The 22,175-nt window shown below is 37.9% G+C and overlaps 1 protein-coding gene across 3 annotated transcripts in view; it reads right to left on the bottom strand.

Annotated features, from left to right (window-relative positions):
• MYO1D (myosin ID) overlaps nt 1-22,175 on the bottom strand; it is a 305,600-nt gene that overhangs the window by 200,380 nt on the left and 83,045 nt on the right. For 2 of the 3 annotated variants that reach the window (XM_058560350.1, XM_058560352.1), the window contains exons 2-10: nt 19,974-20,182; nt 17,896-17,989; nt 15,557-15,722; nt 14,071-14,124; nt 12,053-12,148; nt 7,916-8,032; nt 5,785-5,988; nt 2,879-3,024; nt 2,688-2,802 (exon numbers count right to left, since the gene is read on the bottom strand). In XM_058560350.1, the coding sequence (XP_058416333.1) occupies nt 2,688-2,802; nt 2,879-3,024; nt 5,785-5,988; nt 7,916-8,032; nt 12,053-12,148; nt 14,071-14,124; nt 15,557-15,722; nt 17,896-17,989; nt 19,974-20,182 (1,201 nt within the window). The remainder of the gene's footprint in view (nt 1-2,687; nt 2,803-2,878; nt 3,025-5,784; nt 5,989-7,915; nt 8,033-12,052; nt 12,149-14,070; nt 14,125-15,556; nt 15,723-17,895; nt 17,990-19,973; nt 20,183-22,175) is intronic. The other variant, XM_058560353.1, reaches the window with a different exon arrangement.

Raw genomic sequence — 22,175 nt, forward strand, 5'->3', positions numbered from 1 at the left:
CCAGGGACAAAAGAATTAAGTTTTCTAAAATTCCAAATGTATAACTAAAAACGATTAGTCTTTGCCGAAGAGCCCAATAACTTAGTTTGTAAGTTTAATGTTGCTTCAAATGTTGCTTAAAGTCATAGTTTTCACATAGTTTCACATAGTTTTCACACCAGATTCTTTCAGCAACCTGGGATTCCCAAGAGCTTTCTTGGGCGATACAGGTGGCAAGGAGAGATGTGATGGGGTGGCTCAGGGGCACAGGGATCTGGGCCTCACATTCCCACTCCAAATAGAGCAGCTTTGTGCCTGAGAGTTAAATTCTCAGCAGCTAAAAATGACTTGTAAACTATGGCACCAAAAGCCTTTAAAAGTGATCAATTAGGAAGAGAGCCAGCCATTTTGAACCTCCTTAGGGAAATTCACATACCACCTATGAAATAGACTGGTAGAAAAACACTGATCCTGAAACCAGTCAAGACTCTGGATCTAACAACCAAGGACAAACACAGAACAGAGAAACTTATTAGATGACACCTCAGGCATCCGATTAGCAACATCTAGACAGTGGGAAACTCTACAGAACAAATGACTCATTCTCTTCAAACAAAAGATTGCAAGGAAAAAAAAAAGATGGAGGAGAAAACCTATAGATATGCGAGAGACCTATGAACCAATCATAATGTAAGAACCTTATCTAGATCCAAATTCAAACAATTAAAAACATAAAACAAAAAACTGTAAGACAACTGAGGAAATGTGAAATGTGAACACTGGCTGGCTATTTGATGATATTACGTAATTACTATGAATTTTTTAGGTGTGATATTGTGGTTATGGCTTTTGTAAAAGTCTTTATCTTTTAGAGAAACAACCTGAAATATTTACAGATGAAATAATGTGATGTCTGAGATTTGCTTCAAAATAATCTAGGGGTGGGTAGGTGGGTTCTGACGACACAAGACTGGCAATCCACTGATAACTGTTCAAGCTAGATGATGAGTACATTGAGTTTATTATATTATGATCTCTGCTCTTATGTTTGAAATTTTCCATAATAATAAAAAAAGAATTAATCACTATGTTCAGAAATTGGGGGTTTTTAAAGGAAATACTTGCTCAGAATAGAGAGTCTAATTTGGGGGGACCTGGCATATGGTCAGTAACGGTCACCTTGGAGTTAGCCTTCTGTTCCCTCTTGGACACATATTTCCTGGCTTATTTTGCTAAGGATTTTTGCATTTTTAGAGCTTTTGCTTCTTTTGGGGATGTTTGGAATAGCCTACTGCAATTGTGGACTTTTCCCTTTATCAACTATGCCTGTGGAATCTGACACACTGATTGTTAAAGGATATTTTTGACCAGTATCTCTGAATCACACCTGAATAACAAGTTTTATGACTAAATTTGCTATAAAAATCTAAGCTTCAGTTGTAATTGTGTATTATACAACAGATTCATTCAGAGAAAGCTGCATATAAACTTAACTGAACCGAACTGAATTACATCTTATACGTGTTACAAGAGTTCACTCTTTAAATCAAAATTGTAGGTAATTCTATTACAAAGTGATAACACACCCTTTGGTTTATTTGTAAATAGGCAAAATTTATACTAGTATACTTGAACAAACATTTTTATGGTATTCTAATGTTTAACACGTGATGGAAGGCAAAGATGATGCAATTTTAGGCAAGAAATCTACGTATTATACCATTGTCTTTTTTTTCTGAATGAGAGGAGATAGAAAGTAGGAAGGAGGGAAAGAGTATAAAAGTAATTTAAATGTAGCATTTCAAATAGTTTTTTATTGCTATTATGTTGAACATCAAAAAACAAATACTGATTTATTTTTATTGTCTATACTATTTGGCAAGAAGACAGTTTTATAAACACAGAAACTTACGGAAACTCAGAAGGTTTTGCACTTTTCAAGTCTGTTCTCAAAATTGTTTAAAAATACAAATTGAAAAGAAAAATTACTAGGCTTATTTCTATCATGAGCAGGAGGTCTAATTGTCACGCTTTTTAGCAGTGATCTCCGGGGTTTGTACCCTGGACCAGTCAGACTTTCTGGCTATATCCTACCAGAATAGTGTGACTCTGACAAATATTAAAGTCACAGAGAGCCACAAGAAGAGAGGTGATAACTGAAGTGTGACACAAAGGAAAGTAAATGGAAATAAAAGTTAATGTAAGTGTTTTCATGCTTGCGTTTCAGAGAACAGGAATAACTAACTTAAGACAATAAAATGTCATTTAGTTTACAAAGTAGAGAAGGAAAAAGAAGAAATAAGAGGAGAAAAAGGAAGAAAAGGAGGAAGAAGAAATTAAATTTGGAGGCAAAGTAAAGCAAATTTAAGACAAAAGTTGCTGCTCCAAAGAACTTCAAATGACACTAAACTCTAGCAGACAGATATGAACCAGAAAACTCACATGGCATCAGCCATAAGGTGAAAATATTAAATTTACTGATTATAACTCAGCGTTTTCTGGGCACCAACAAGGGAGTCTATCAAATTACAGAAATCCCACCTATCAACCCTGAAAACGAATTGTATTCACATATCCCAAAAAGGAAAGCTAAGGTTTAGGTGTTCCATGTACCCCACAAGATTTAAAAAATATCTAAAATGATACAATTTGATACTCTCAATGACACGTGAAACACAGGAAGCCATTTTTCACAGGAATCCACTCACGTGCTTCCAGGGGATCCCTTCCCTCTGGTACTCCTCCTGTTCTTGCTTCAGAACCAGCTGAATAAAGAGCTGCTGCAATTTCTCATTGCAGTAATTGATGCAGAACTGCTCAAAGCTGCAAGAAAAGGAATAAATTAGGTTCAAATAAATAAAGATAAACAATAGGGTTTTAGGTATCTTATCTGGTTTACCTGTTGTTGTCAAAAATTTCAAAGCCATAGATATCCAAGACACCAATAACAGTGTTTTTCCCATGGATCGTGGTGTCATAGTTCTTGACCTCAATAATATCATTGATGCGAGTGACGATCCAACAAAAAAGGCGTTCATATATTGCCTGTGAGGAAAACAACATCGTAAATTCTTGCCCTTTTGGGAATGAGTCCTCTGTTCAGATTTGTGGTAGGTTTTAAATTCCTGTCCACCTTCTCCTTACCATTTAGGATAGCTGTTATTACCCGAAGCAGAAAAATTAGAAATGGAGATCATCTGTTAAAAAAACAACATGATGTACGCAAAACTAAAGTAAATAGTTCAGAATTTTAAAAGATTATTATTGGTCACTACACATATTGTATTCCAACAACATTCCTCGGGTATGTTTCTGTGTCCAGCTCTATCCATAATCCTCCTACTCCCTCGTATAAGGCACTTCATTGCTTTATTGTTAATCTCATCAAACACGGAAAGTGGGGAACTAATGAGTTAATATCTATGCTTCACTAAAGCTCTACGGGTTCTAAAAAATATAAACATCGATTTACAATGCTAAATAAAGGTCTGAGCCAAAAGGCCACAGTTTGAAATTCCCTGAGAATCAAACAGGCATCCAAGGCACAAGGATACACATGCCAGATCACACACAGAAAAAGGCACCACACACTAACACACATTCACATCCTGATACAAACCTGCTCCGCAATGTCATATCTAGAACACCTTCCTTAACATCTCCCCCCAGCTTCCCACACTTGACCACACACGTCACCTCCATTCTTCACCTCCCTTCACTCTTCGGTCCACTCCAGTCCTCCCTCATCTCCCACTACTCCAGCGAAATGGCTCATCAAGGACCCCGAGCACCATATAGACGCTTCCCTGTACCTCTGTACGGACATCTCATTCAAATACCCAGCACCACTCAACCTAGTATCCCACTCTCTTCTTGTAACATTGTCCTCTCTGGGATTTGAGACCAGACTTTCTTAATTTTCCTCTTATTTCACTGGCTACTCCTTGGTGACCTTTGGTAGGGTCTCCTCCCCTACCTGACCTCTAAAAGTTGGAATTCCTCCTGGTCGTCTTCTCTTCACTCTAACACCTCCTCTCTAAGTCATATCATCCAATACTGAACAGCAGTAATATAATTCCACTCCCAAATGTATTATCCCAGTGCAGGCCTCTCCTCTGAGCTCCAGACTCATGCTGACTGTCTCCTCACAACACTCCTAGATGTCTCACAGCCGTCTCAAACTGTGTCCTGTCAGGACTCTTGCCTTCCCACCTCCAAAAACTATTCCTACCCTACTTTTTTTTTTTGGTGAGGAAGATCAGCCCTGAGGTAACATCTGCCAATCCTCCTCTTTTTCCTGAGGAAGACTGGCCCTGGGCTAACATCCATGCCCATCTTCCTCTACTTTATATGGGACACCGCCACAGCATGGCTTGACAAGCGGTGCGTCGGCGCGTGCCCAGGATCTGAACCGGCGAGCCCTGGGTCGCTGCAGCGGAGCCACGCACTTAACCATTTGCGCCACCAGGCCGGCCCCTTATTCCTACCCTACTGCTAACCATGAATAAATGGCAACAGAACCTTAGGAATTTATTCATTCATTCGACAAGTATTTGCTGAGTACTAATCACGAGCAGTTTGTTGGAGATACAGTGCTAAGAAACATAAACATGGTCTCAGTCTCCAGGGAACTTCATTTCATTTTCCAAATACAGTCTGTCTCAAATCATCCTCTTTTCTCCATCTCCACTGCACCTTCCTAGTCTAAGCTGCCATCGTCTCTCTCCTGGATTACTGAAATAGCCCCTTAATGGTCTTGCTTTCACTCTTGTCCTACCCCGCAACGAGATTCTCCAGATTAAGGCCAGAGTGACCACTTTAAAAGTTCAAACTTAATGTCATTGCCCCTGCTTATAATCCTTCATTCTCACAGCACTTGGATAAATTCAAATTCCTCCCGAGACTACAAAACCAAGTCTGAGACTCACAAGAGTAAAAAATGGAATATGTAGCAATCTAATCAACCAGCAAAAAAGAAAAAGAAAAGAAAATGTTACACTTGGGAAAATAAAACATTTGCCACACAGAAAATAGACAAAGGGTTAAAGTTATAAGCTCTTACAAATTAATAATAAAAAGATAAGAGCACTAAAGAAATACATACAGAGAATATACCCAAGCAATTCTCAGAATAGATTTAAATACTTTACAAAAATATGAAAAGAAGCTCAAATACACTAGTAATGAAAATTAAACTAACAATGAGGTATTACTGTACACCCATAAAATCAGTAATTTACAGTTTAAAATTAGTGTGTCCTTTGACCCAGCAAGCTCATTCCTGGGACTCCATCCAACTGAAATCCAAACACCGATGTGTAGGGATAGACATACAAGGATTCGCAGCATTGCTTGTAGTGGCAGAAAAAGGAAACAAGGTGAATGACTTAAGAGGTGGAAGGTTAATAAGTTACGGTACCATCACCACACACAGACATTAAACACAGTGGATCAGAACTCTAGCAGTTGACCTAAAGGTGACTTCCACAAAGTATTTTTGGGTGAGGAAAGCAAAATGGAGGAAGGGCCATGAGAGGGGCTCATGCAAGCAAGGGGCCCTGAGAAGTAAGCATTGCATCTTCAGTTTCCCAGTCAGTTCTCTTCTGCTTTTCTCAGAATATTTTCTGGCATGGATGCTCATAGTCACGAGGTTTTATGGAGACTGTGATGGCCAAAAGGTATCATTATGGTTTCTAAAAGCCTTAAGCTACGTTCAAGGAACGTCTGAACACATCCTCATGGAAGTTCACTAAAACTGCAACTGAGATCAACACCAGGCTGAGAGAATGTAAGCTCAAATCTCACCTTAGCAAAGGCGTCCCTGCCGTAGCTAGCTTCCTGTTCCGTGTGCTGCTTGTCAATGATGTCGCGACCTGTAGCCACAGTCCGGTAAAGAAGGGCTTTCTCAACCATGTCCGTCTTGGTGGAGAGCAATTCTGCTATGACAGACACAACCTTGCCGTTTTCAATAAGAGGCGTGTCACCATCCACTACAAATTTTAAATTTCCCTACACCAAAAGTGAAAAAACAAGACACACCATTTCCAATGAGATTCTGAAACATTATGTCAGGGATATATTTGCCAATTTAAGATGTAATTCAAAGTGACCTTGTTTGTAGCACCTATTTGCCCAAATACATTCCATATCTCAACATATAAACACCTAGCACGTCATCCATTTTTTTTCTTTTTCCATTCATCTATTTTTTTAATTTTCAGTAGATGTTTTTGATAGGTAGAAGTTTTATATTTTTATATAGTCAAACCTGTGAATTTTTTGCTTTAGGTTTCTCTCTCTTTGGTGTCATACTTAGATTATTCCTACTTCAAAGATTTTATGAATATTTAATATTTTCTTCTAATATGTGCAGTTTTTTCCCTTACATTTAAGCTTTTAACTCACCAAGAATTTAAGTTGCTGTGTGGTGCAAAGTAAAAATCTAACTTATTTTTTCAGATGGTACGTTAGTTGCTCCAGCACCATTTATTGAATAGTCTAGCTTTTCCTCCTGATTTGAAAAGTTACCTTTATTATATATTAAATTTCTCCAAGGTTTTGGGTCTATTTATATTCCATTCATTCAATAAGCAATAAATAGTTACTAACCATCTACCAAGGGTCCAGCAAATCGACTAATCTGTTGATGAATCTGGTGCTGAATTCGTGTAACAAATTTGAAAGTACTGTGGCTTTTACTATCCTTGTAAATCTGGGAATTAGTCATGTCTCCTCTCCTCCCCTCCTTCTACCCTACCACTCTTCTTTAGTACATTTTATTTGCTCTGCTTGCATGTTTACTGCTCCAAGTAAATTCTGGAATCATTATGTCAACTTAAAAACAAAATTCCTGGGCCGGCCCCGTGGCTTAGCAGTTAAGTGCGTGCGTTCCGCTGCTGGCGGCCCGGGTTCGGATCCCGGGCACACACCGGCACACCACTTCTCCAGCCATGCTGAGGCCGCATCCCACATACAGCAACTAGAAGGATGTGCAGCTATGACATACAACTATCTACTGGGGCTTTGGGGGGAAAATAAATAAATAAAATTATAAAAAAAAAAAAAAAAAATTCCTGTTTAGATTCTGAAGAATATTGTTGCACGGTATTTATAAACTAGTTGAAAGAATGAGACAATTTATAATGTTAAAGTCTTCCTAGCCAGAAATAGTTATTTAAGATATCACTTATATTGCTATATAGTATTTTTCATATAGGTCCTGCACATTTCTGATTCATTGAGAGTTCAATCTTGCTTCATTAAAGTGAAAGGTAATTTTTATTCCAGATTTGAATTCATGTTGTCACTCATTTATGGTAAGGTTACATGTTCATTACAATTTAAACATATTTAATTATATAAATAGTAATGAAAGAACTCTGACACACGGTTCTTCACTTCTTCAGAGTCTGGTGTGTTGCAGTGGAAAACAACTGGACCATAAGTTGGCCACCTGGTCTATAGCGTTGGCTGCCATGAACTGGCTATGTCTTTGAGCCAGTCATGCCACCCCTTTAGGGCTTATTTCCCAACCTGTAAAATGAGATGACCAAAGGTCCAGTTCTAATAATCTATGATTCTATGTTTCAAATGCTATTAGAAATTTATTCTGTTCAAAAGATTTTAGGTTATACTGTTGGTAGTCATGTCATTACTGAATTCTTCTATCCTTGAAATTAACCAGTTCAAAGTCTGACATACCAGTAAGACAATTAAACTAAAGCCATAGTCTCAAAATCTACAGTGGCTTGGAAAATCCCTCATAATATTATAAAATGATGGAGAAAACCACAGACATAGTAACTTCTTAAAAATGTGAGAGAAATTTTCTCTATATAAACTACTTTTTAAATCTATAGGGAAAAAACAAAATCTTCTGAAACAGCATCCTGTCTCCACAGGGAGGCAATAGATTCTGAGAGGTGTCCCGACTCACCAAGTGAAGAATAGTAGCCAAAATTTTATATACGGTTTGAATCTCCTCGGGTTTGAAGCCGATTACTTTCATGGCATCAGCTACCACTTTGAATTCAGCAGCATCATTGATAGTAGACTACGAATGAACACAGAAAACTTAAGTCACAGACATCTCATATGAGCACTAAAATCCAACAATTATGAGACTCAATTCAAGTTTAGCCAAGGTCTTGGTGCCTTTGTAGTAAACCATAGAGGGGATAATGAGTATCTAGAGAAAATAAAAATAATTTCAGGAGTAGAAATGTCATTCAGCACACACAACGCCCACTTGTGTGTGAGAGCCACTGTCACCCAAAATAAGCACCATGCACTTTTCTGGAACCTTCCGTGAGAAAGCAAGTTCTGAGTTGGCTCAGAGAAGCTGATCGCTGTTCTGTGATGAGTGAAGGAAGTGGCATGAGAGGCGAGATCACAAATGAAAACTCTGACTGTGGGAGAATCCAAGACGCATGCCTGGCTATTGTCATCTGTGGCTTTCTGTTCCACAAATAGTCTGGTACAGGCCGAGAACAACACTCCCATCTGTTTTTTTTTTTTGTGAGGCGATCAGCCCTGTGCTAACATCTGCCAATCCTCCTCTTTCTTTTGCTGAGGAAGACTGGCCCTGGGCTAACATCTGTGCCCATCTTCCTCAACTTTATATGGGACGCCGCCACAGCATGGCTTGCCAAGCAGTGCGTCGGTGCGCGCCCGGGATCCGAACCGGCAAACCCTGGGCCGCTGCAGCAGAGCGCACGCACCTAACCGCTTGCGCCACTGGGCCGGCCCCAACACTCCCACTCTTGTATGGTGAAACATTTTATTTCACAGGTGAGGAAAAGCAGGCCCCTAAAGCAAAGTGGCCAACCTCAATCATTCAGCAAGCTAACTCTCTCATTCATTCAATAAACACTTGGTGCATCAGACCTTCTAACTGGTACACAGAGTTGCTACAGATTGAATGTTTGTGTCCCCCCAAAATTCACAGGCTGAAATCCTAACCCCCAAAGGTGATGGTATTAGGAGGTGGGACCTTGGGAGGTGATTAGGTCATGAAGGTGAAGCCCTCATGAATGAGATTAGTGCCCTTATAAAAGAGACCCCAAAGAGCTCCCTTGCCCCTTCCACTGTGTGAGGGAGGACACAGTGAGAAAGTACCATCTACAAACCAGGAAGCGGGCCCCCACTAGACACCAAACCTACAGGTGCCTTGATCTTGGACTTCTCAGCCTCCAGAACTGCGAGAAATCAACATTTGTTGTGAATTAGCCACCCAGTTTATGGTATTTTTGTTGTAGCAGCCCTACTGGACTAAGACGTGGGTTCAGAGATGAATCACCTGCCTTGAAGAGCTATAGCCATCAGGTTGGAAATACAGCATGTCCAGAGAAATTCCCAATAATACAGTGATAACTGCCTATCTTAGAAGTTTTCCCAAAGCAGCAGCTCCAGAGGGCCTGACTGATCCTTTCCTCCATGAGTTTCTCCTCTGGCCAGGACACAGAGACCTGGCCTGATGCTCACCTGTTGAGGAAGGGCACAGGCAGGGGTCCTCTCTGCCTGATGAGCACATGTTCCTCTAGTGTCTGGGACACAACCAGGCAAGATCCTCCACCTACTAGGTCTTTGACCTTGGGCAAGAAACTTAACCTTGTTGCATCTCAAGTTCCTCATGGGTAAAATGGGCATAATAATACATTTCTTACAGGATTGTTGTGAGAATTTATATAAGGCACGTCCCTAGCACAGAAAAAACACTCGATAAGTATCAGATATTACTATTATTATAAGCCACGACCACGAAATTACAAGGAAATGAGGCCAAAAATCTACATGGGGGGATTCCCACATGTAGATTCCTCCTCTCATTGTGGGGAATTGGTCGCTTATCTAACAGCAGTTCCCCGTCCCATTTCTTTCTTGCTGACAGAACCCTGCTTTGTTCACCCCTCTCCAAGTGCATGTGTCCTTTGGGATTGGTCTCCCCCCAGGCTCAGGAGGCAAATCTTCATTGGCTAAACTAATCACAGTGATCTTATTCTCTGACCAAGTGACTGGTCAGCCATGGGCACGCAACGCCATTCTGGTCAATAAGATATGAGGTTTCCCTAGCTAATAAAGGGACATAAGCCAGGAACATTTCCTCTGCCTGTGATTCCCAGAACTGCTGCTGCCATTTTGAGACCACGAGAAAAATCAGCCCAAGAGGACAAACCGAATCCAGTGAGAATGGCAGAGTTGTAAATTGGAGAAACAAACAAACAACACCTGGGTCCCTATCAACACTGTTAAGGCACTGAGTTAACTAAGCCCCATCTTAGGGCTTCTTGTTATATGAGGTAATTAAGTTCCTTATTGTTTTTGGAGACTTTTAGTGGGGTCTTATCCTATCTGCAACCCAAAGTATCCTGGTTGTACATGATTCCTATATTTTAGAATAGTTTGTAAAATTACGATACATAGAATGTAATACTTTATAGTTATTAAAAGCATTCTATTAATTTATATTTGTTCATATGAGAAGATACTAATGGTTATACTGTAATATAATAAAAGCAGGTTTATTTAATCGATTTAGTGTATGATTCCATTTATAAATATATACACATAAACTGTTATCAATAATTATCTCTGGATGGTAAGCTTCCGTGTATTTTTGTTTCCTTTTGGTTCATTTTTATTTTAGGTTTTGACTATGATCATGTCTCACTTCCTTGCTTTTATTAGAGAGGAAGAAAAAAAAGGGAAAGAGGACTAGGAATAGAACACTTTTATGAAAAGAGAATCTAAGCTAAATTTAGCTTAGAGAAAAGGCTAAATGTTAATTGAATACTCACTTTCTGTGGGGGCTCTACATGATCTGGCCAAAAGTAATTTGGTTGATAAGACAACTTGATTAAAAAGGAATATTTCTGGTCACTGGCTTTTTAAGTGTTAATTTTACAATCCTTTACACATCTTTAAGTACCTCTGGCCTAGTCTCAGAAAGCTGGAGTGTTGCCCTCTCTTGTTTTGTTTGTTTTCAATTCATTTTCAGCCAAACATCCTGCTCTCAGATGATTGTAAAAGTAAAAATTTCATGCAACTTAAATGGCAAACAAAGGAAAATTAATTGCAAAACCCTAAATATCATTTATTTCTATGCACAGCAGTAAAAATACAGCTAAACTAGTAATGCGGGTATAATTAGCTTAAAATGAATACTAAAAATTAAAAAAGAAAAGAAACAGCTCTCACATCTTAGATCCTTTCCTTTTATAAATTCTTCTGTTTTTCCTCCAACATCAAAAGCAATGTATTTTTTATGACAGAAGAAATTTAAAACACGGAAAAGCAGAACAACACAAATATCTGTAATCTCATCCACCCAGAATAAACAATTAAAACCTTGGTCTATTTCCCTCCATATTTATTTTATGTATTTATATACCTTTCCCCCAACAAAATAGGATAATATGGTAATTATTGTTTTATAACCCACCATCAACAAACTACTATATTAGGATTAGCTATAAAATGACTAAGAGAAAACTAATTAGAAATAAAAGAGCAAAGAGTATTTATTTGCATATGTGTGTTCAAGGGCTTGCCTGCAAGAGAAGGGAAAAAATAGAAAAATTTGAAAGCTGAATAGAAATGCTCCAAGGGTTACAAAACTATTTCTAGGACACATCAAAATCAATATTTGAAAAAATAGTGAATGGAGATCTTTGACATTCATTTTCAACCAGTGTTTTTATTTTCTTTTGTCTTAACAACTTGCCTTTGGCCAAATCATATGGTATATCTTCATTTTAGGTGGATTTCTTAGTCATATTAATATTTTTACAGTGTCACAATAAAAGGAATAGAATCAAAAATTAAAAGCAAACACAAGATTACAAGAGAGAAACTCCTTTCCTGTCAGATGGTGATAAAATATAGTAATGGATTATTAAGCAAAGTTGTTGAGTCAATAATGTTTTGCATCTCTGTTCCTGAGAATTTTAAAAATAGAACAGAATAAAAGAGTCATTCATTTGCCTAAAGGCAGCAGGCAGGACCAGATAATTATTTAATGTCCTTCTGATTCTTTGATTCTATATCTGAATGATCTCATAGAAAAAACTCTCACCTTTAATTGAGCTCCTACATGGATATAGTTGTAGGATGAAAGGGATTTCTGGAGATGGAGAGAGCGCAGCATCTGCTCTGAACCTCCCTGGAGTAGCTGAAAAATATTTAATTAAAAATAAATTGGCAAAATGCACACTGAACCAAATAAACCAAATATTCTAACTTAATGGTATTCTAGCTTTTATTCATTTTCTGGGCTTAATTCACTTAGGTCCTCCTGTTTCTAGCTTTGAAGAATTTTTTTTTTTTTTTTTTTTTTTTTTACCTAGAAGGTAAATGGCTTTAATGTCATCAGTTATAGAGAATGTTATACAGTCATGAAGAAAATTACTTAAAAAGTCACGGGGCCAGCCCGGTGGCACAGTGGTTAAGTTCATGCACTCCACTTTGGTGGCCCGGGGTTTGCAGGTTCAGATCCCAGGTGTGGACCTATGCACCACTTATCAAGCCATGCTGTGGCAGGCGTCCCACGTATCAAGTAGAGGAAGATGGGCAGAGATGTTAGCCCAGGGCCAATCTTCCTCAGCAAAAAGAGGAGCATTGGCAACAGATGTTAGCTCAGGGCTAATCTTCCTCACCAAAAAAAAAAAAAAAAAAAGTCTTAGCTCTTTTACAACATAACTGGCAAAAATGTTCTTGCTTTTACTGTGGTCGTTTGTAAAACAGGAGCCTGTGCTCTGTGGTGGCCACTTGCTTTGCAGTCTCATTATCCAGACAGGACAGAGTTGTGTTTCAGAATTCGGAAAAAGTCAATATTGCCACGGAAGTAAGAGGCATCAGCAGTCATATGTTGAATCACTCTGGAAACAAACAGCTTTTCCTCATCAATCTCTGTATCTCAGGAAAGGACAAGTGGTAACCACGACTGTCGTGTTGGACAAAGACAAATTTTAATACTTCTACCCAAGTAGGAAAAACACTGGGGAAAAGTGAGAGGTTCTTGAAATAAACAGAATTCTTTTACATTTGAGAGAAAACTAGTTTATTGAAAACACGGCAAACTGTCAACAAAAACACAAATACAATATGGATAGTCTTTTAGAGCATGCCTTTTAGAAGGTCCTATGTTTAAATTCTCTATATTAAACTGCATGCTTTGGTTTACTTAAAAGGGGTAATTACCAGATTTTTAAAATTGATTTTTTAACCAAATATACCCAAATTTGTATACACAAATGAGCACTGTCTATTAAGGCAGTCGCCTAGGAGAAACTGAATTTGGCTGACTTGTGTTCAACTTACACTGTCACCTCCTGAGACAGTTTACACATGGAAATCAATCTTATTGATTTATAGTTTACTTTTTAGAAATCCAAAACAGTTTTGCTTACTTTGATCACCCACCTTATTTATTAGCCTTGGTTCATATTACTTTGGGCTTTAAGAAATTATAATATGTATCAAATTGTTCTCTGAGTATAAAACCTTGCCAACAAGAGGGCTATTTTAAAAGATTTTGCCTTGTACTCCAAAGGCACTCCCGAAAGAAGTATTCAAATTTTTTCCTAAGCAATCACAGCTTTGATGGGGTAAAGAAGACAATTCTCCCTTGAATTCATAAATCTCTGTTATTTTTTTTTTAAGTAATCATATCGCTTTATGGTCTCCAAGAGGAAAATAAGCTGACTTTATATTCCCATCTCTGGAGCTCCCAAATATGGGAACAACAGCTGCAATTCAAAATAAAACAAAATTAATTTAACATATTTAGAATTTACCATCTCAAAGCTTTCACAGTCATTAAACTGTTACCTACGTTGCAAGGAAATATAGGTGATGCTCAACCAGTCACTCATCTGGTTGGTTAACCACCTGCCAGCTCTTGATAATAGTCATTCTCGCCAACTTTCTGAAGAAGCATGTGGGGTAGGGTGTGCGCATGTATGCACATGTGTGTAACATGTCGTGGGCCAATGGAGGCAAGGGAGGCACAGGGGAGAGCCCCAATATAAAAACATTCATTTCCTGCACAACTGAGCAAATGATCAGTTATCTGCATAACAGGAGATCACTAACCTGATAGAAAGAATGAAAGCTTCTTTCTCCTGGCTGCTGCACGATCACGCGAGACTAAGAAAAAACACATCAAAATCGTTAATATGAAAATGTACTCCCAAAATAAAACGGAAGCCACTTTCTCAGGGAGTCCTGTATCAACAGTACATTTAAATGTCCTAAAGACCCCAAGGATAGTACCCATCTAAGACCAGATCTCCTCTATGGGGTTTTCTGTGCAACCTTTTTACTGCTTAAAACAGAGTTCTCTAAACTTTCTCAAGAATGAACCTATTTTGATTTTTTCCTTTGACTTGGAGCCTAAAGACAGATTTTTGGGGGTGGGCGGGGGAGGGAGAATTAGAAGTGGGAAGAATAGGAAGGAATGTTTAGGGAAGAATATTCTCAACATTCCCTTCCTCAGGGTCTGCTGGCATTTCCAAGAGCAATGCTTTATATCCTGTCATAAAATCAGTTGAACAAGATCAGTCTATAGAGACCTCTGCCTTAGATGGTTCCTAAAAGACTGCTATTTAAGAGAGGCCTCAAAACTTGTGTTCATTCAAGGGGATCTTTTTGATTGAACACGTACATAAAGTGAAGCCATGAAACATTCTGGAAAAAAGACTGATAATAACTGGAATTTCTCGCCCTTTTTCAACTGACTGATAAAACTTATCTCCTTAACAGTCTGACTTCAATTTAGCAAACAAAAATAAACATCATACTGCATTGTACTGCCGTAAAGGTTGCTATGGCGTGACTGGGATGGGAAATCCTTAACTGAGAAAGTATGTCAGTTCATATCTGAGTACAACTCAAGGTAGAGAATTAACTTGGTAAAGTGCAATGTGATTGCAAAAACCAGGCAAATGCACCCTATGTGCTCTCCTGCAGTCAGATCCAGTGGCAATCAAGATTAGTTAGGACACAACCTCTCTGGCAGTCCCACAGGAAGGTTTAATTGGAATCTTCTAGAAATCAGGCCTAACATTCACATAGGCAGATAAAAACATATTCTAAGTTTTCACTGACCAAATGCAGTAAGCTTCACAACGAGCTTGTAAGATCACAAAATACATCTATGTTACTATAAAGCAGTGAACAAATAGAAACTAGAAGAAAATGAGATTTCAAACTAATTCAAATAAAAACATATAGGAGATGGTGATTTGTACAAAGGGTAGAACTGATCAGTCCTAGATTGGTTTCTGTTAAACTTTACACAGCAGTTGGCACAAATTCATACACCATCCACCCCCACACACACCTAAATCTTTATCTACAAAGTCCACAGCTTTTCCCAACTTGATATTGTAAGTGCTAATAAGAGAACACAAAAGGAGAATATCTTGTCATAGAGGGCTAACTGAGGAGCAGGAAGTGAGGGAGAACAGGATTAAAAGCTACTCTGAAGCAATAAAAGAAATGCTATAAATATAATCAGGTTTTTTAAAAAAGAAATCAGCATTGGTAATACCACCCTCAGAAATTAAGCAAATTTTACCTTCTCCAATAAGTAGTTATTGATATGTCCACCAATAGGGTCCCCCTTGAAATCAAAGTTGATATCCATGTATTTTCCAAACCTGCTTGAGTTGTCATTACGGTTGGTTTTGGCATTTCCAAAAGCTTCCAAGACACAGTTGGACTTAAGCAACATATTCTTCACTCTTTAACACAGATAAATGAAAGTCATTATAAAAAGTTTTAGAGGCTGGGCCTTTTAAAAAACTACACTTCGTTAAAACACATGCAAATATTTATCAAAGATGTTGACTGCAGCATTATTGGCAATGTCGAGAAAAATACAAATAACCTAAATGTCCACCAATAGGGATGGATAAAAACAAATCTTTTTTTCCCAGTATAATATGTACTGACATAGAAAGATGCCTAGACTACATCAGTGAATGAGAAACTAAGTTGCAAAATAATATGTATTGCAGGATCTTTGAGAGTGTGTGTGTGTGTGTGTATGCACACGTGAGTATATGTGTGCATGCACAGGTATTAGCAAATACTTCAAAATCTTGAGGGAACAGCACACTTCACTGTGGTTACCTAGGTTCATGGGGTAGGTAGGGTAGGATTACGGGGCACTTGCACCTTCAACATAATGCTATAATTTTTAGTTTTTCTTTTAAATGAACATGTTTTATGAACACAAAGAAGAATCTTAAAAAGATATGTTCTGAAAGAATGAGTGATACAGAAAATTATAGAATTTTTGAAAGTACTCGCTTATAAAGCCTAGAATAGTGAAATTTATTGCACTGAGTTATCCATCATAAATGTGGTCTTTATTAGCTTAGAAATTGCTCATTATTTTGTTTGAAGCTATATGGAATCTCTCTGTACCAGTTATTTAATTCATTCTTTATTCAATGAATGCCAACTTTTTATAGAGTGGTCTCTCCCAATGGATACATTTTTACTTCACGCTAGTGCTTATGTCTTTGTTTTTATTTCACTGACAAAATTCCTCTTCCACAGGCATACCTGCAGAAATAACTTTGGCCACTGAAATAACCCAATGTAGCAGATCCACTGTTCCCTCCCCTACAACTGCAAATGAGCCTACCACTTCTCCTCATGAACGAAAGTACACTTTTAAAATGTGGGGGGAAAACTGCTTGCTTATGGTAAATAAAAGCAACTGTCTATAATTATGATATGCTGGTAAAAGACTAGTAAAGGTACATATGCATTACGCGACTATACCAACCAGGTTTAGCAATGAAATTAATTTAGTTCTCAGTTAGTTACTCTCCTGAGCTCCTAAGGAAATTATGAAAACTTACGTATATCCTTGCCCTTGTCATATTAGATTGCAAAGTCAGAATCAGAAGTGAAGATGTGTCACAATGAAGAAAAACGCCTCTTTTGACCTGGTAATCCAGCCCAATTAGGACGAAAAGAAGAAAGCCCACGTAGGGTACTCTGGTCTAAATTTTCTTCTTTCACATCAACACAGCATCCTTTCTTTCTATTCATAGAACTGAAGACTGTGATGTGTATGTGCAGCGTGACTCTTCAGTAAATGAATACTGAGCTTTAAAGTAGACTCTGGAAAACTTGTTTTTTTCCTCTCTTTAAAAAGTCTGTACCGTATAAGACAGTTAAGTCATGCTGCTTTATAGCCACATTTCTCTCTTTTTTTTTTAAAACCCATCCACTCCTTCGTTACATATTTATTAAGTAAATACTATTTGCCAGACGCTGTGCGACACACTGTGCCCCGGGCAGTGCACACCAGCCTTATTATTCATCTTACTGTGAGCAGCAGCATGGTGAGGCAGGAAACCCTTCCAGAAAATGAATCATGTTTAGAACTTCTAATGTCAGGCATTCTGGTTGTAACAATGATGGGAAGGCACAGATCTGCCTCCCAGAGCCCCCCTTCACTCCAGGGAACCTAGGGCTCTTCGGGGCACAGTTTAAAAAACAAAACAAAACACTAGCACAGTAGAAAGAGCAAGGAACCTGTGAAAGCTTGAACAATCACACCTACCAGTGTAAATTATAACATCTTTGCGGACCACACACAATATTTAAGGTAGCGGTTATAAACTAGAATGGGGACACTTTCATCTGTTTCAGCATAATTCTGTTTTGTTTTATAGTTAAGTAAAGCTTACCATAGTAGTATTTTTCTATTAAAAACAAATACAGCAATAGATACAGTGATATAAATAAAAGTATACAGACAGTATACAACAAGAGAATCAAAGCAGTTTAGTCATCAATAAATGCCCGATACATATCAGAGTTTAGGCCTAGTCAAGTCTGTACAGAAAACGAAGCTCCAATCAGAACTTCTCCCCATCACTAGACGGCACTTACCTTTCAACCTCCGCCCTCTGACTGGGGTTGGTGATGGCCGCAATGTACTGCATAATGTACTTACTGGCTTCAGTTTTACCAGCTCCACTCTCCCCTGGAGGGAAAATTGTGCAACGTTTAACATTATAACTTAAACCAAGAGTCAGCTAATTTTTAACAGGATAATTTAAAATTTTGATCTTAGTTATTCATCTAAAATCCCTTATGCTGCACTGTTTGCTTTTTTTAGTTATTTCATTCTGTCTAGATACGGTATTGGTTCTAATACACCTGAATACGTTGAAAAAAATAAAACTATTGTAGAAGTAAAATAAAAAGTAGATTACAAATCAAGATTTACTTAGGAAAAATATCAAGGGATTAAATGTGATAAACTAATTCCTTAGACTAAAGTCTTAGTTCTTGGCAGTGACTCTTATGTCTAGTGACTCAAACAGCGGCCACAGCTAAATTCATATAAGCTTATTTCCTATAGCAGAATTTCTTTTAATCTTTACAGGGACAAAATAATTATTTCAGAAAATCAAAGTTAGAATAATTTTAGTGAAAAGCAAAACAAAACAAAATAGCAAGCTCCAGACACACGGTGTCACAGAAAAAGAAGGACAACTGGTCTAAAGCAGAAAGAAGGGATCAACTTAGAATTATCTACCCCAATTTTTAAATGTTTGTGCCTTCCGACCCCAAAACGCCACTTGTAGAAATTTATACTATGGAAATACTAAAAATAATAATATAATCAAATAATAATAATAAGAAGAAGACTCTTCAAAGGTTTTAAGAGTATTGCTGTAGACTATACTATGTGTCATAACGAATATCTGAAAATAACACGCCCATTAGTAGAGGACTAGGCAAATAAATGATTCAGCTACTCAGTGGAACATGACATAATTGCCAGAGAATGCACTAGTTTTATAGGTACTCTAGTGAAAAGATGTCCACTATATATCCTCAAGTGGAAAAACAAGTTTGTTAATAGCAGTTACAATTCTATAATATAATTATCCATTTATAGCATAATGACCTATGGAGGTGTGACTACATGTATTTGCACATGCACAGATAATGTACTCTATTGTTCACAGCTGTTATTTTGCCATAATACTGGCATTTTGGAGGGAACAAGGTATTCAAGGGGAAGGGACTTTTTGCTTTTACTTTATACACTTATATAATTGTTTACTTTTTGACAATCAGGCAGTATTGTCTGCATAATTTGTTTTCATAAAATGCAGTCCTAAGATAGACTTCTCTAACTCCAACACTAAGTTACTTGACTCCTCTGATCCTTCATATTCTCACCTATAAAGCAGAAACACAACGGTTCTACTTACCACTCAGAGAGTGGTTTTGATGGCCAGAATGGAATAAAGATCACAAAAGCATTTTAAAAAGTATAAAGCCACTAATGCAAATGTGAGGTATTATTAGCACTGAAAGAAATCCCCACAGTTTGGGGGAGGCTCTCCTGGGTCAGTGGGCAGATACTTTTCTGGCCCCACTTCACTGCACAAGATTCCTTGCAGAGCTCAGCTTGTGCAGAGAGTTCAGCTCCAGTTCTTGGGCACACAGGGTCTGTCACCTGCCTCCTTCCTCTCGGGCTTTAAAGCTCTGGCCCCAGCTCTGAGAGCCAATTTCCAGCCCCCATGCCTCTGTATGTCCCTCGACACTAGTTCCCATTCACCAATCTGACTTTGAGTTCGTTCTTCATTTTTGGTACCTCAGGATTTCACTTTCTTGGTTTCATTCTGTTATTTAAAATAATTTTTATTACATTTTATCCAGTACTTTTATGTGTTTGAGATGGGAGGAAGGACTTTCCATGTCAGCTCAGTCTACAAAATTGACCAGAAGTCCATCCCAATGTAGTATGCATTTGTAAATGAACCCAGACTAGAGAACGGTCAGAAATGACATAAATAATTTGGTATTTAATGTTCACGACATTTTTTTGTCCTATAAAATTGTTTCCATTTCTAACTTCAAAAAAGATCTCATCAATTGTCTGGATCCTTAAGTACCAAACAAGTTAAATACATTTTGACCTTGGAAGTGCAGGGGACCCCTCTCAGTACCTGATATCACAATGCAAGTGTCTTTCGATCGCCTCTTCATCGCCTTGTAAGCAGCATCAGCAATAGCAAAAAGATGAGGCGGTCTCTCGTATAGCTCACGTCCTTTATACTGCTCCACTGTGTCCCTCCCATAGATGTTCAACGACTTGTAAGGATTCACAGAAACAACGACTTCTCCAATGAACGTGTAGATGCGCCCTTTCTCAAATCTGCACAGAAGCCAAAGAAAAGGAAGAAGTAGCTGTGGTTATACAGAAATGCTCTTCTTTCCTGTAAGTGTCTTATTTCCAAGAACATCCAAATATCCCACGAACAATTTCTGAACTGATGTTTCCTTGGTTCTGAGTTTACTTTTACAGACACTGCTTGAGGCTGTGTCCCTTCAGATGCTGCTGGCAGCAATGACCAGTAGGGGTTAAAAGCCAAGAAAGAAGAAAGATTTTATCTTTTGGAGGCTGGGGATTTCCTATTTCCAAAATAAAGAAGGGTAAGAAGTGAAAAAAATTAAAACGGTTGAAGACACTCTGAGAGCTCTAGGAAGAAAATAAATAGAAGTTAAAGCAGGTCTGGAAATCCACTTAGCTAGATTTTTGATTATAAACAAAACTGTCCAAATACATTTATTTCTTCTCCCTCTTGAAACCCCACTAAAACGTCAGAAAAGGAATAAAAACAGTAAAATCCATAATAAAGAGAATGGTAAAGGAAACACGTCTGGAACAAATCACTTTCATTTTTTTTAAATGATTGTCTAAAATTCCATAGTGTAGACATATCACTATTTATTCAATCATCCCCTTCCTTACTGCTATTATGAACAATATTGTAGAAAATACTCTTGACACATAATCTTACAAATCAGTGCTTTTATTTCTGTGGGACAGATTCCCAGGAATGGCATAGCTGGTTGAAAGGTATGTGTATTTTTAAAAGTATTTATAATATGATCTCACTTTTTTACCATAAAAGGCTAAAAAGCCACCCCATAAATGATTTATATGTATAACTGTACATAGATATATTTTGTAAATTATTACATAAGCATGGAAAGATATGGAAGAATACATGTTATGTTTTATGTATCCCTGTATGTATACATACAGTAGGGTGATGAGGAGGAAGGCCAAGTGGGCAGTTAGAAGGAAGCCATAGGAACAACAACAAAAAAAGAATTAAAAACTCAGCATGTATGATATGACTACCATTGTGCAAAATTATGTCTATATTTACAAAGAAAAAATTTCGATATATAATTTAGAAAACCCATATATATTCACTATTTACACATTAACTCACACATATAAACATACATGAACCAGAGCTAGGCCAATGCCCAAATGATATGTTTCTACACAAGTAGTTGTCACGAACACACTCCACCTGCCGAGAGGCACAGGTAGACATAGCTCACTTCCAAGAGCTGAAGAGAGTGCCGGGATGGGCAAAATGCTGGTCCACAGACAGTGGCCAAGTCTCGAAGCACTCTTGTTGTAGGGCCAGTGGGGCAGGGAAGTAACTATATATATGGGACCACAAGGCAAGAGCCTTAAACTTCCTTTACACTGGGATGAAGACTGTGGGCTATTATTAGGAGTGGAAACAAACAGATGCTGGTAATGTCGACAATAAATGAAAACCAAGACTTTTATCAAGTAGTTAGTGGGTATTTAAATAAAAGTTATTAACCACTTTAAGGTTTTCCGTGCATTTTTCTACTGTGGTTTTCTTATGCATCCTCCCTGTTGTTAGACAGAAAGTTTATATGGTAGCTAAAAGCACCAACTCTGGAGTCCTTTATATCTGCTCTGAATGCTCACACTGAAAACTTCATAGCAGTGGGACATTGTAAAAGCTACTTAACCTCCATGCGTTCCAGCTGCTTCATCTGTAAAAGGGTGATAATTATACCCTTCTCTCCCGCTGGCACTAAGTAAGTACTTTAAAACAAAAGGCAATTAATCTTATGCTTCCAATTATGTTCTACATGAAGGAGATTTTTAATAAATGCTTTTATTTTATTAACATTGCTGCTTAGATCACAGCAATCCCTACATGCGAGGAATTAATTCAATGATCATAATCCTATTCCTTGCCTCAGCTGTCAATCAACTACAAGTCACAAGCAAAATGTCTACATAACTCATGTGCAAAGACCCACAAAAATAATAAAAAGCTAAGGTTCACTCCTCAAGCCTTTCTGGC

This window comes from Diceros bicornis, chromosome 18, assembly GCF_020826845.1.
Source record: "Diceros bicornis minor isolate mBicDic1 chromosome 18, mDicBic1.mat.cur, whole genome shotgun sequence".
Classification (NCBI taxonomy): domain Eukaryota; kingdom Metazoa; phylum Chordata; class Mammalia; order Perissodactyla; family Rhinocerotidae; genus Diceros; species Diceros bicornis.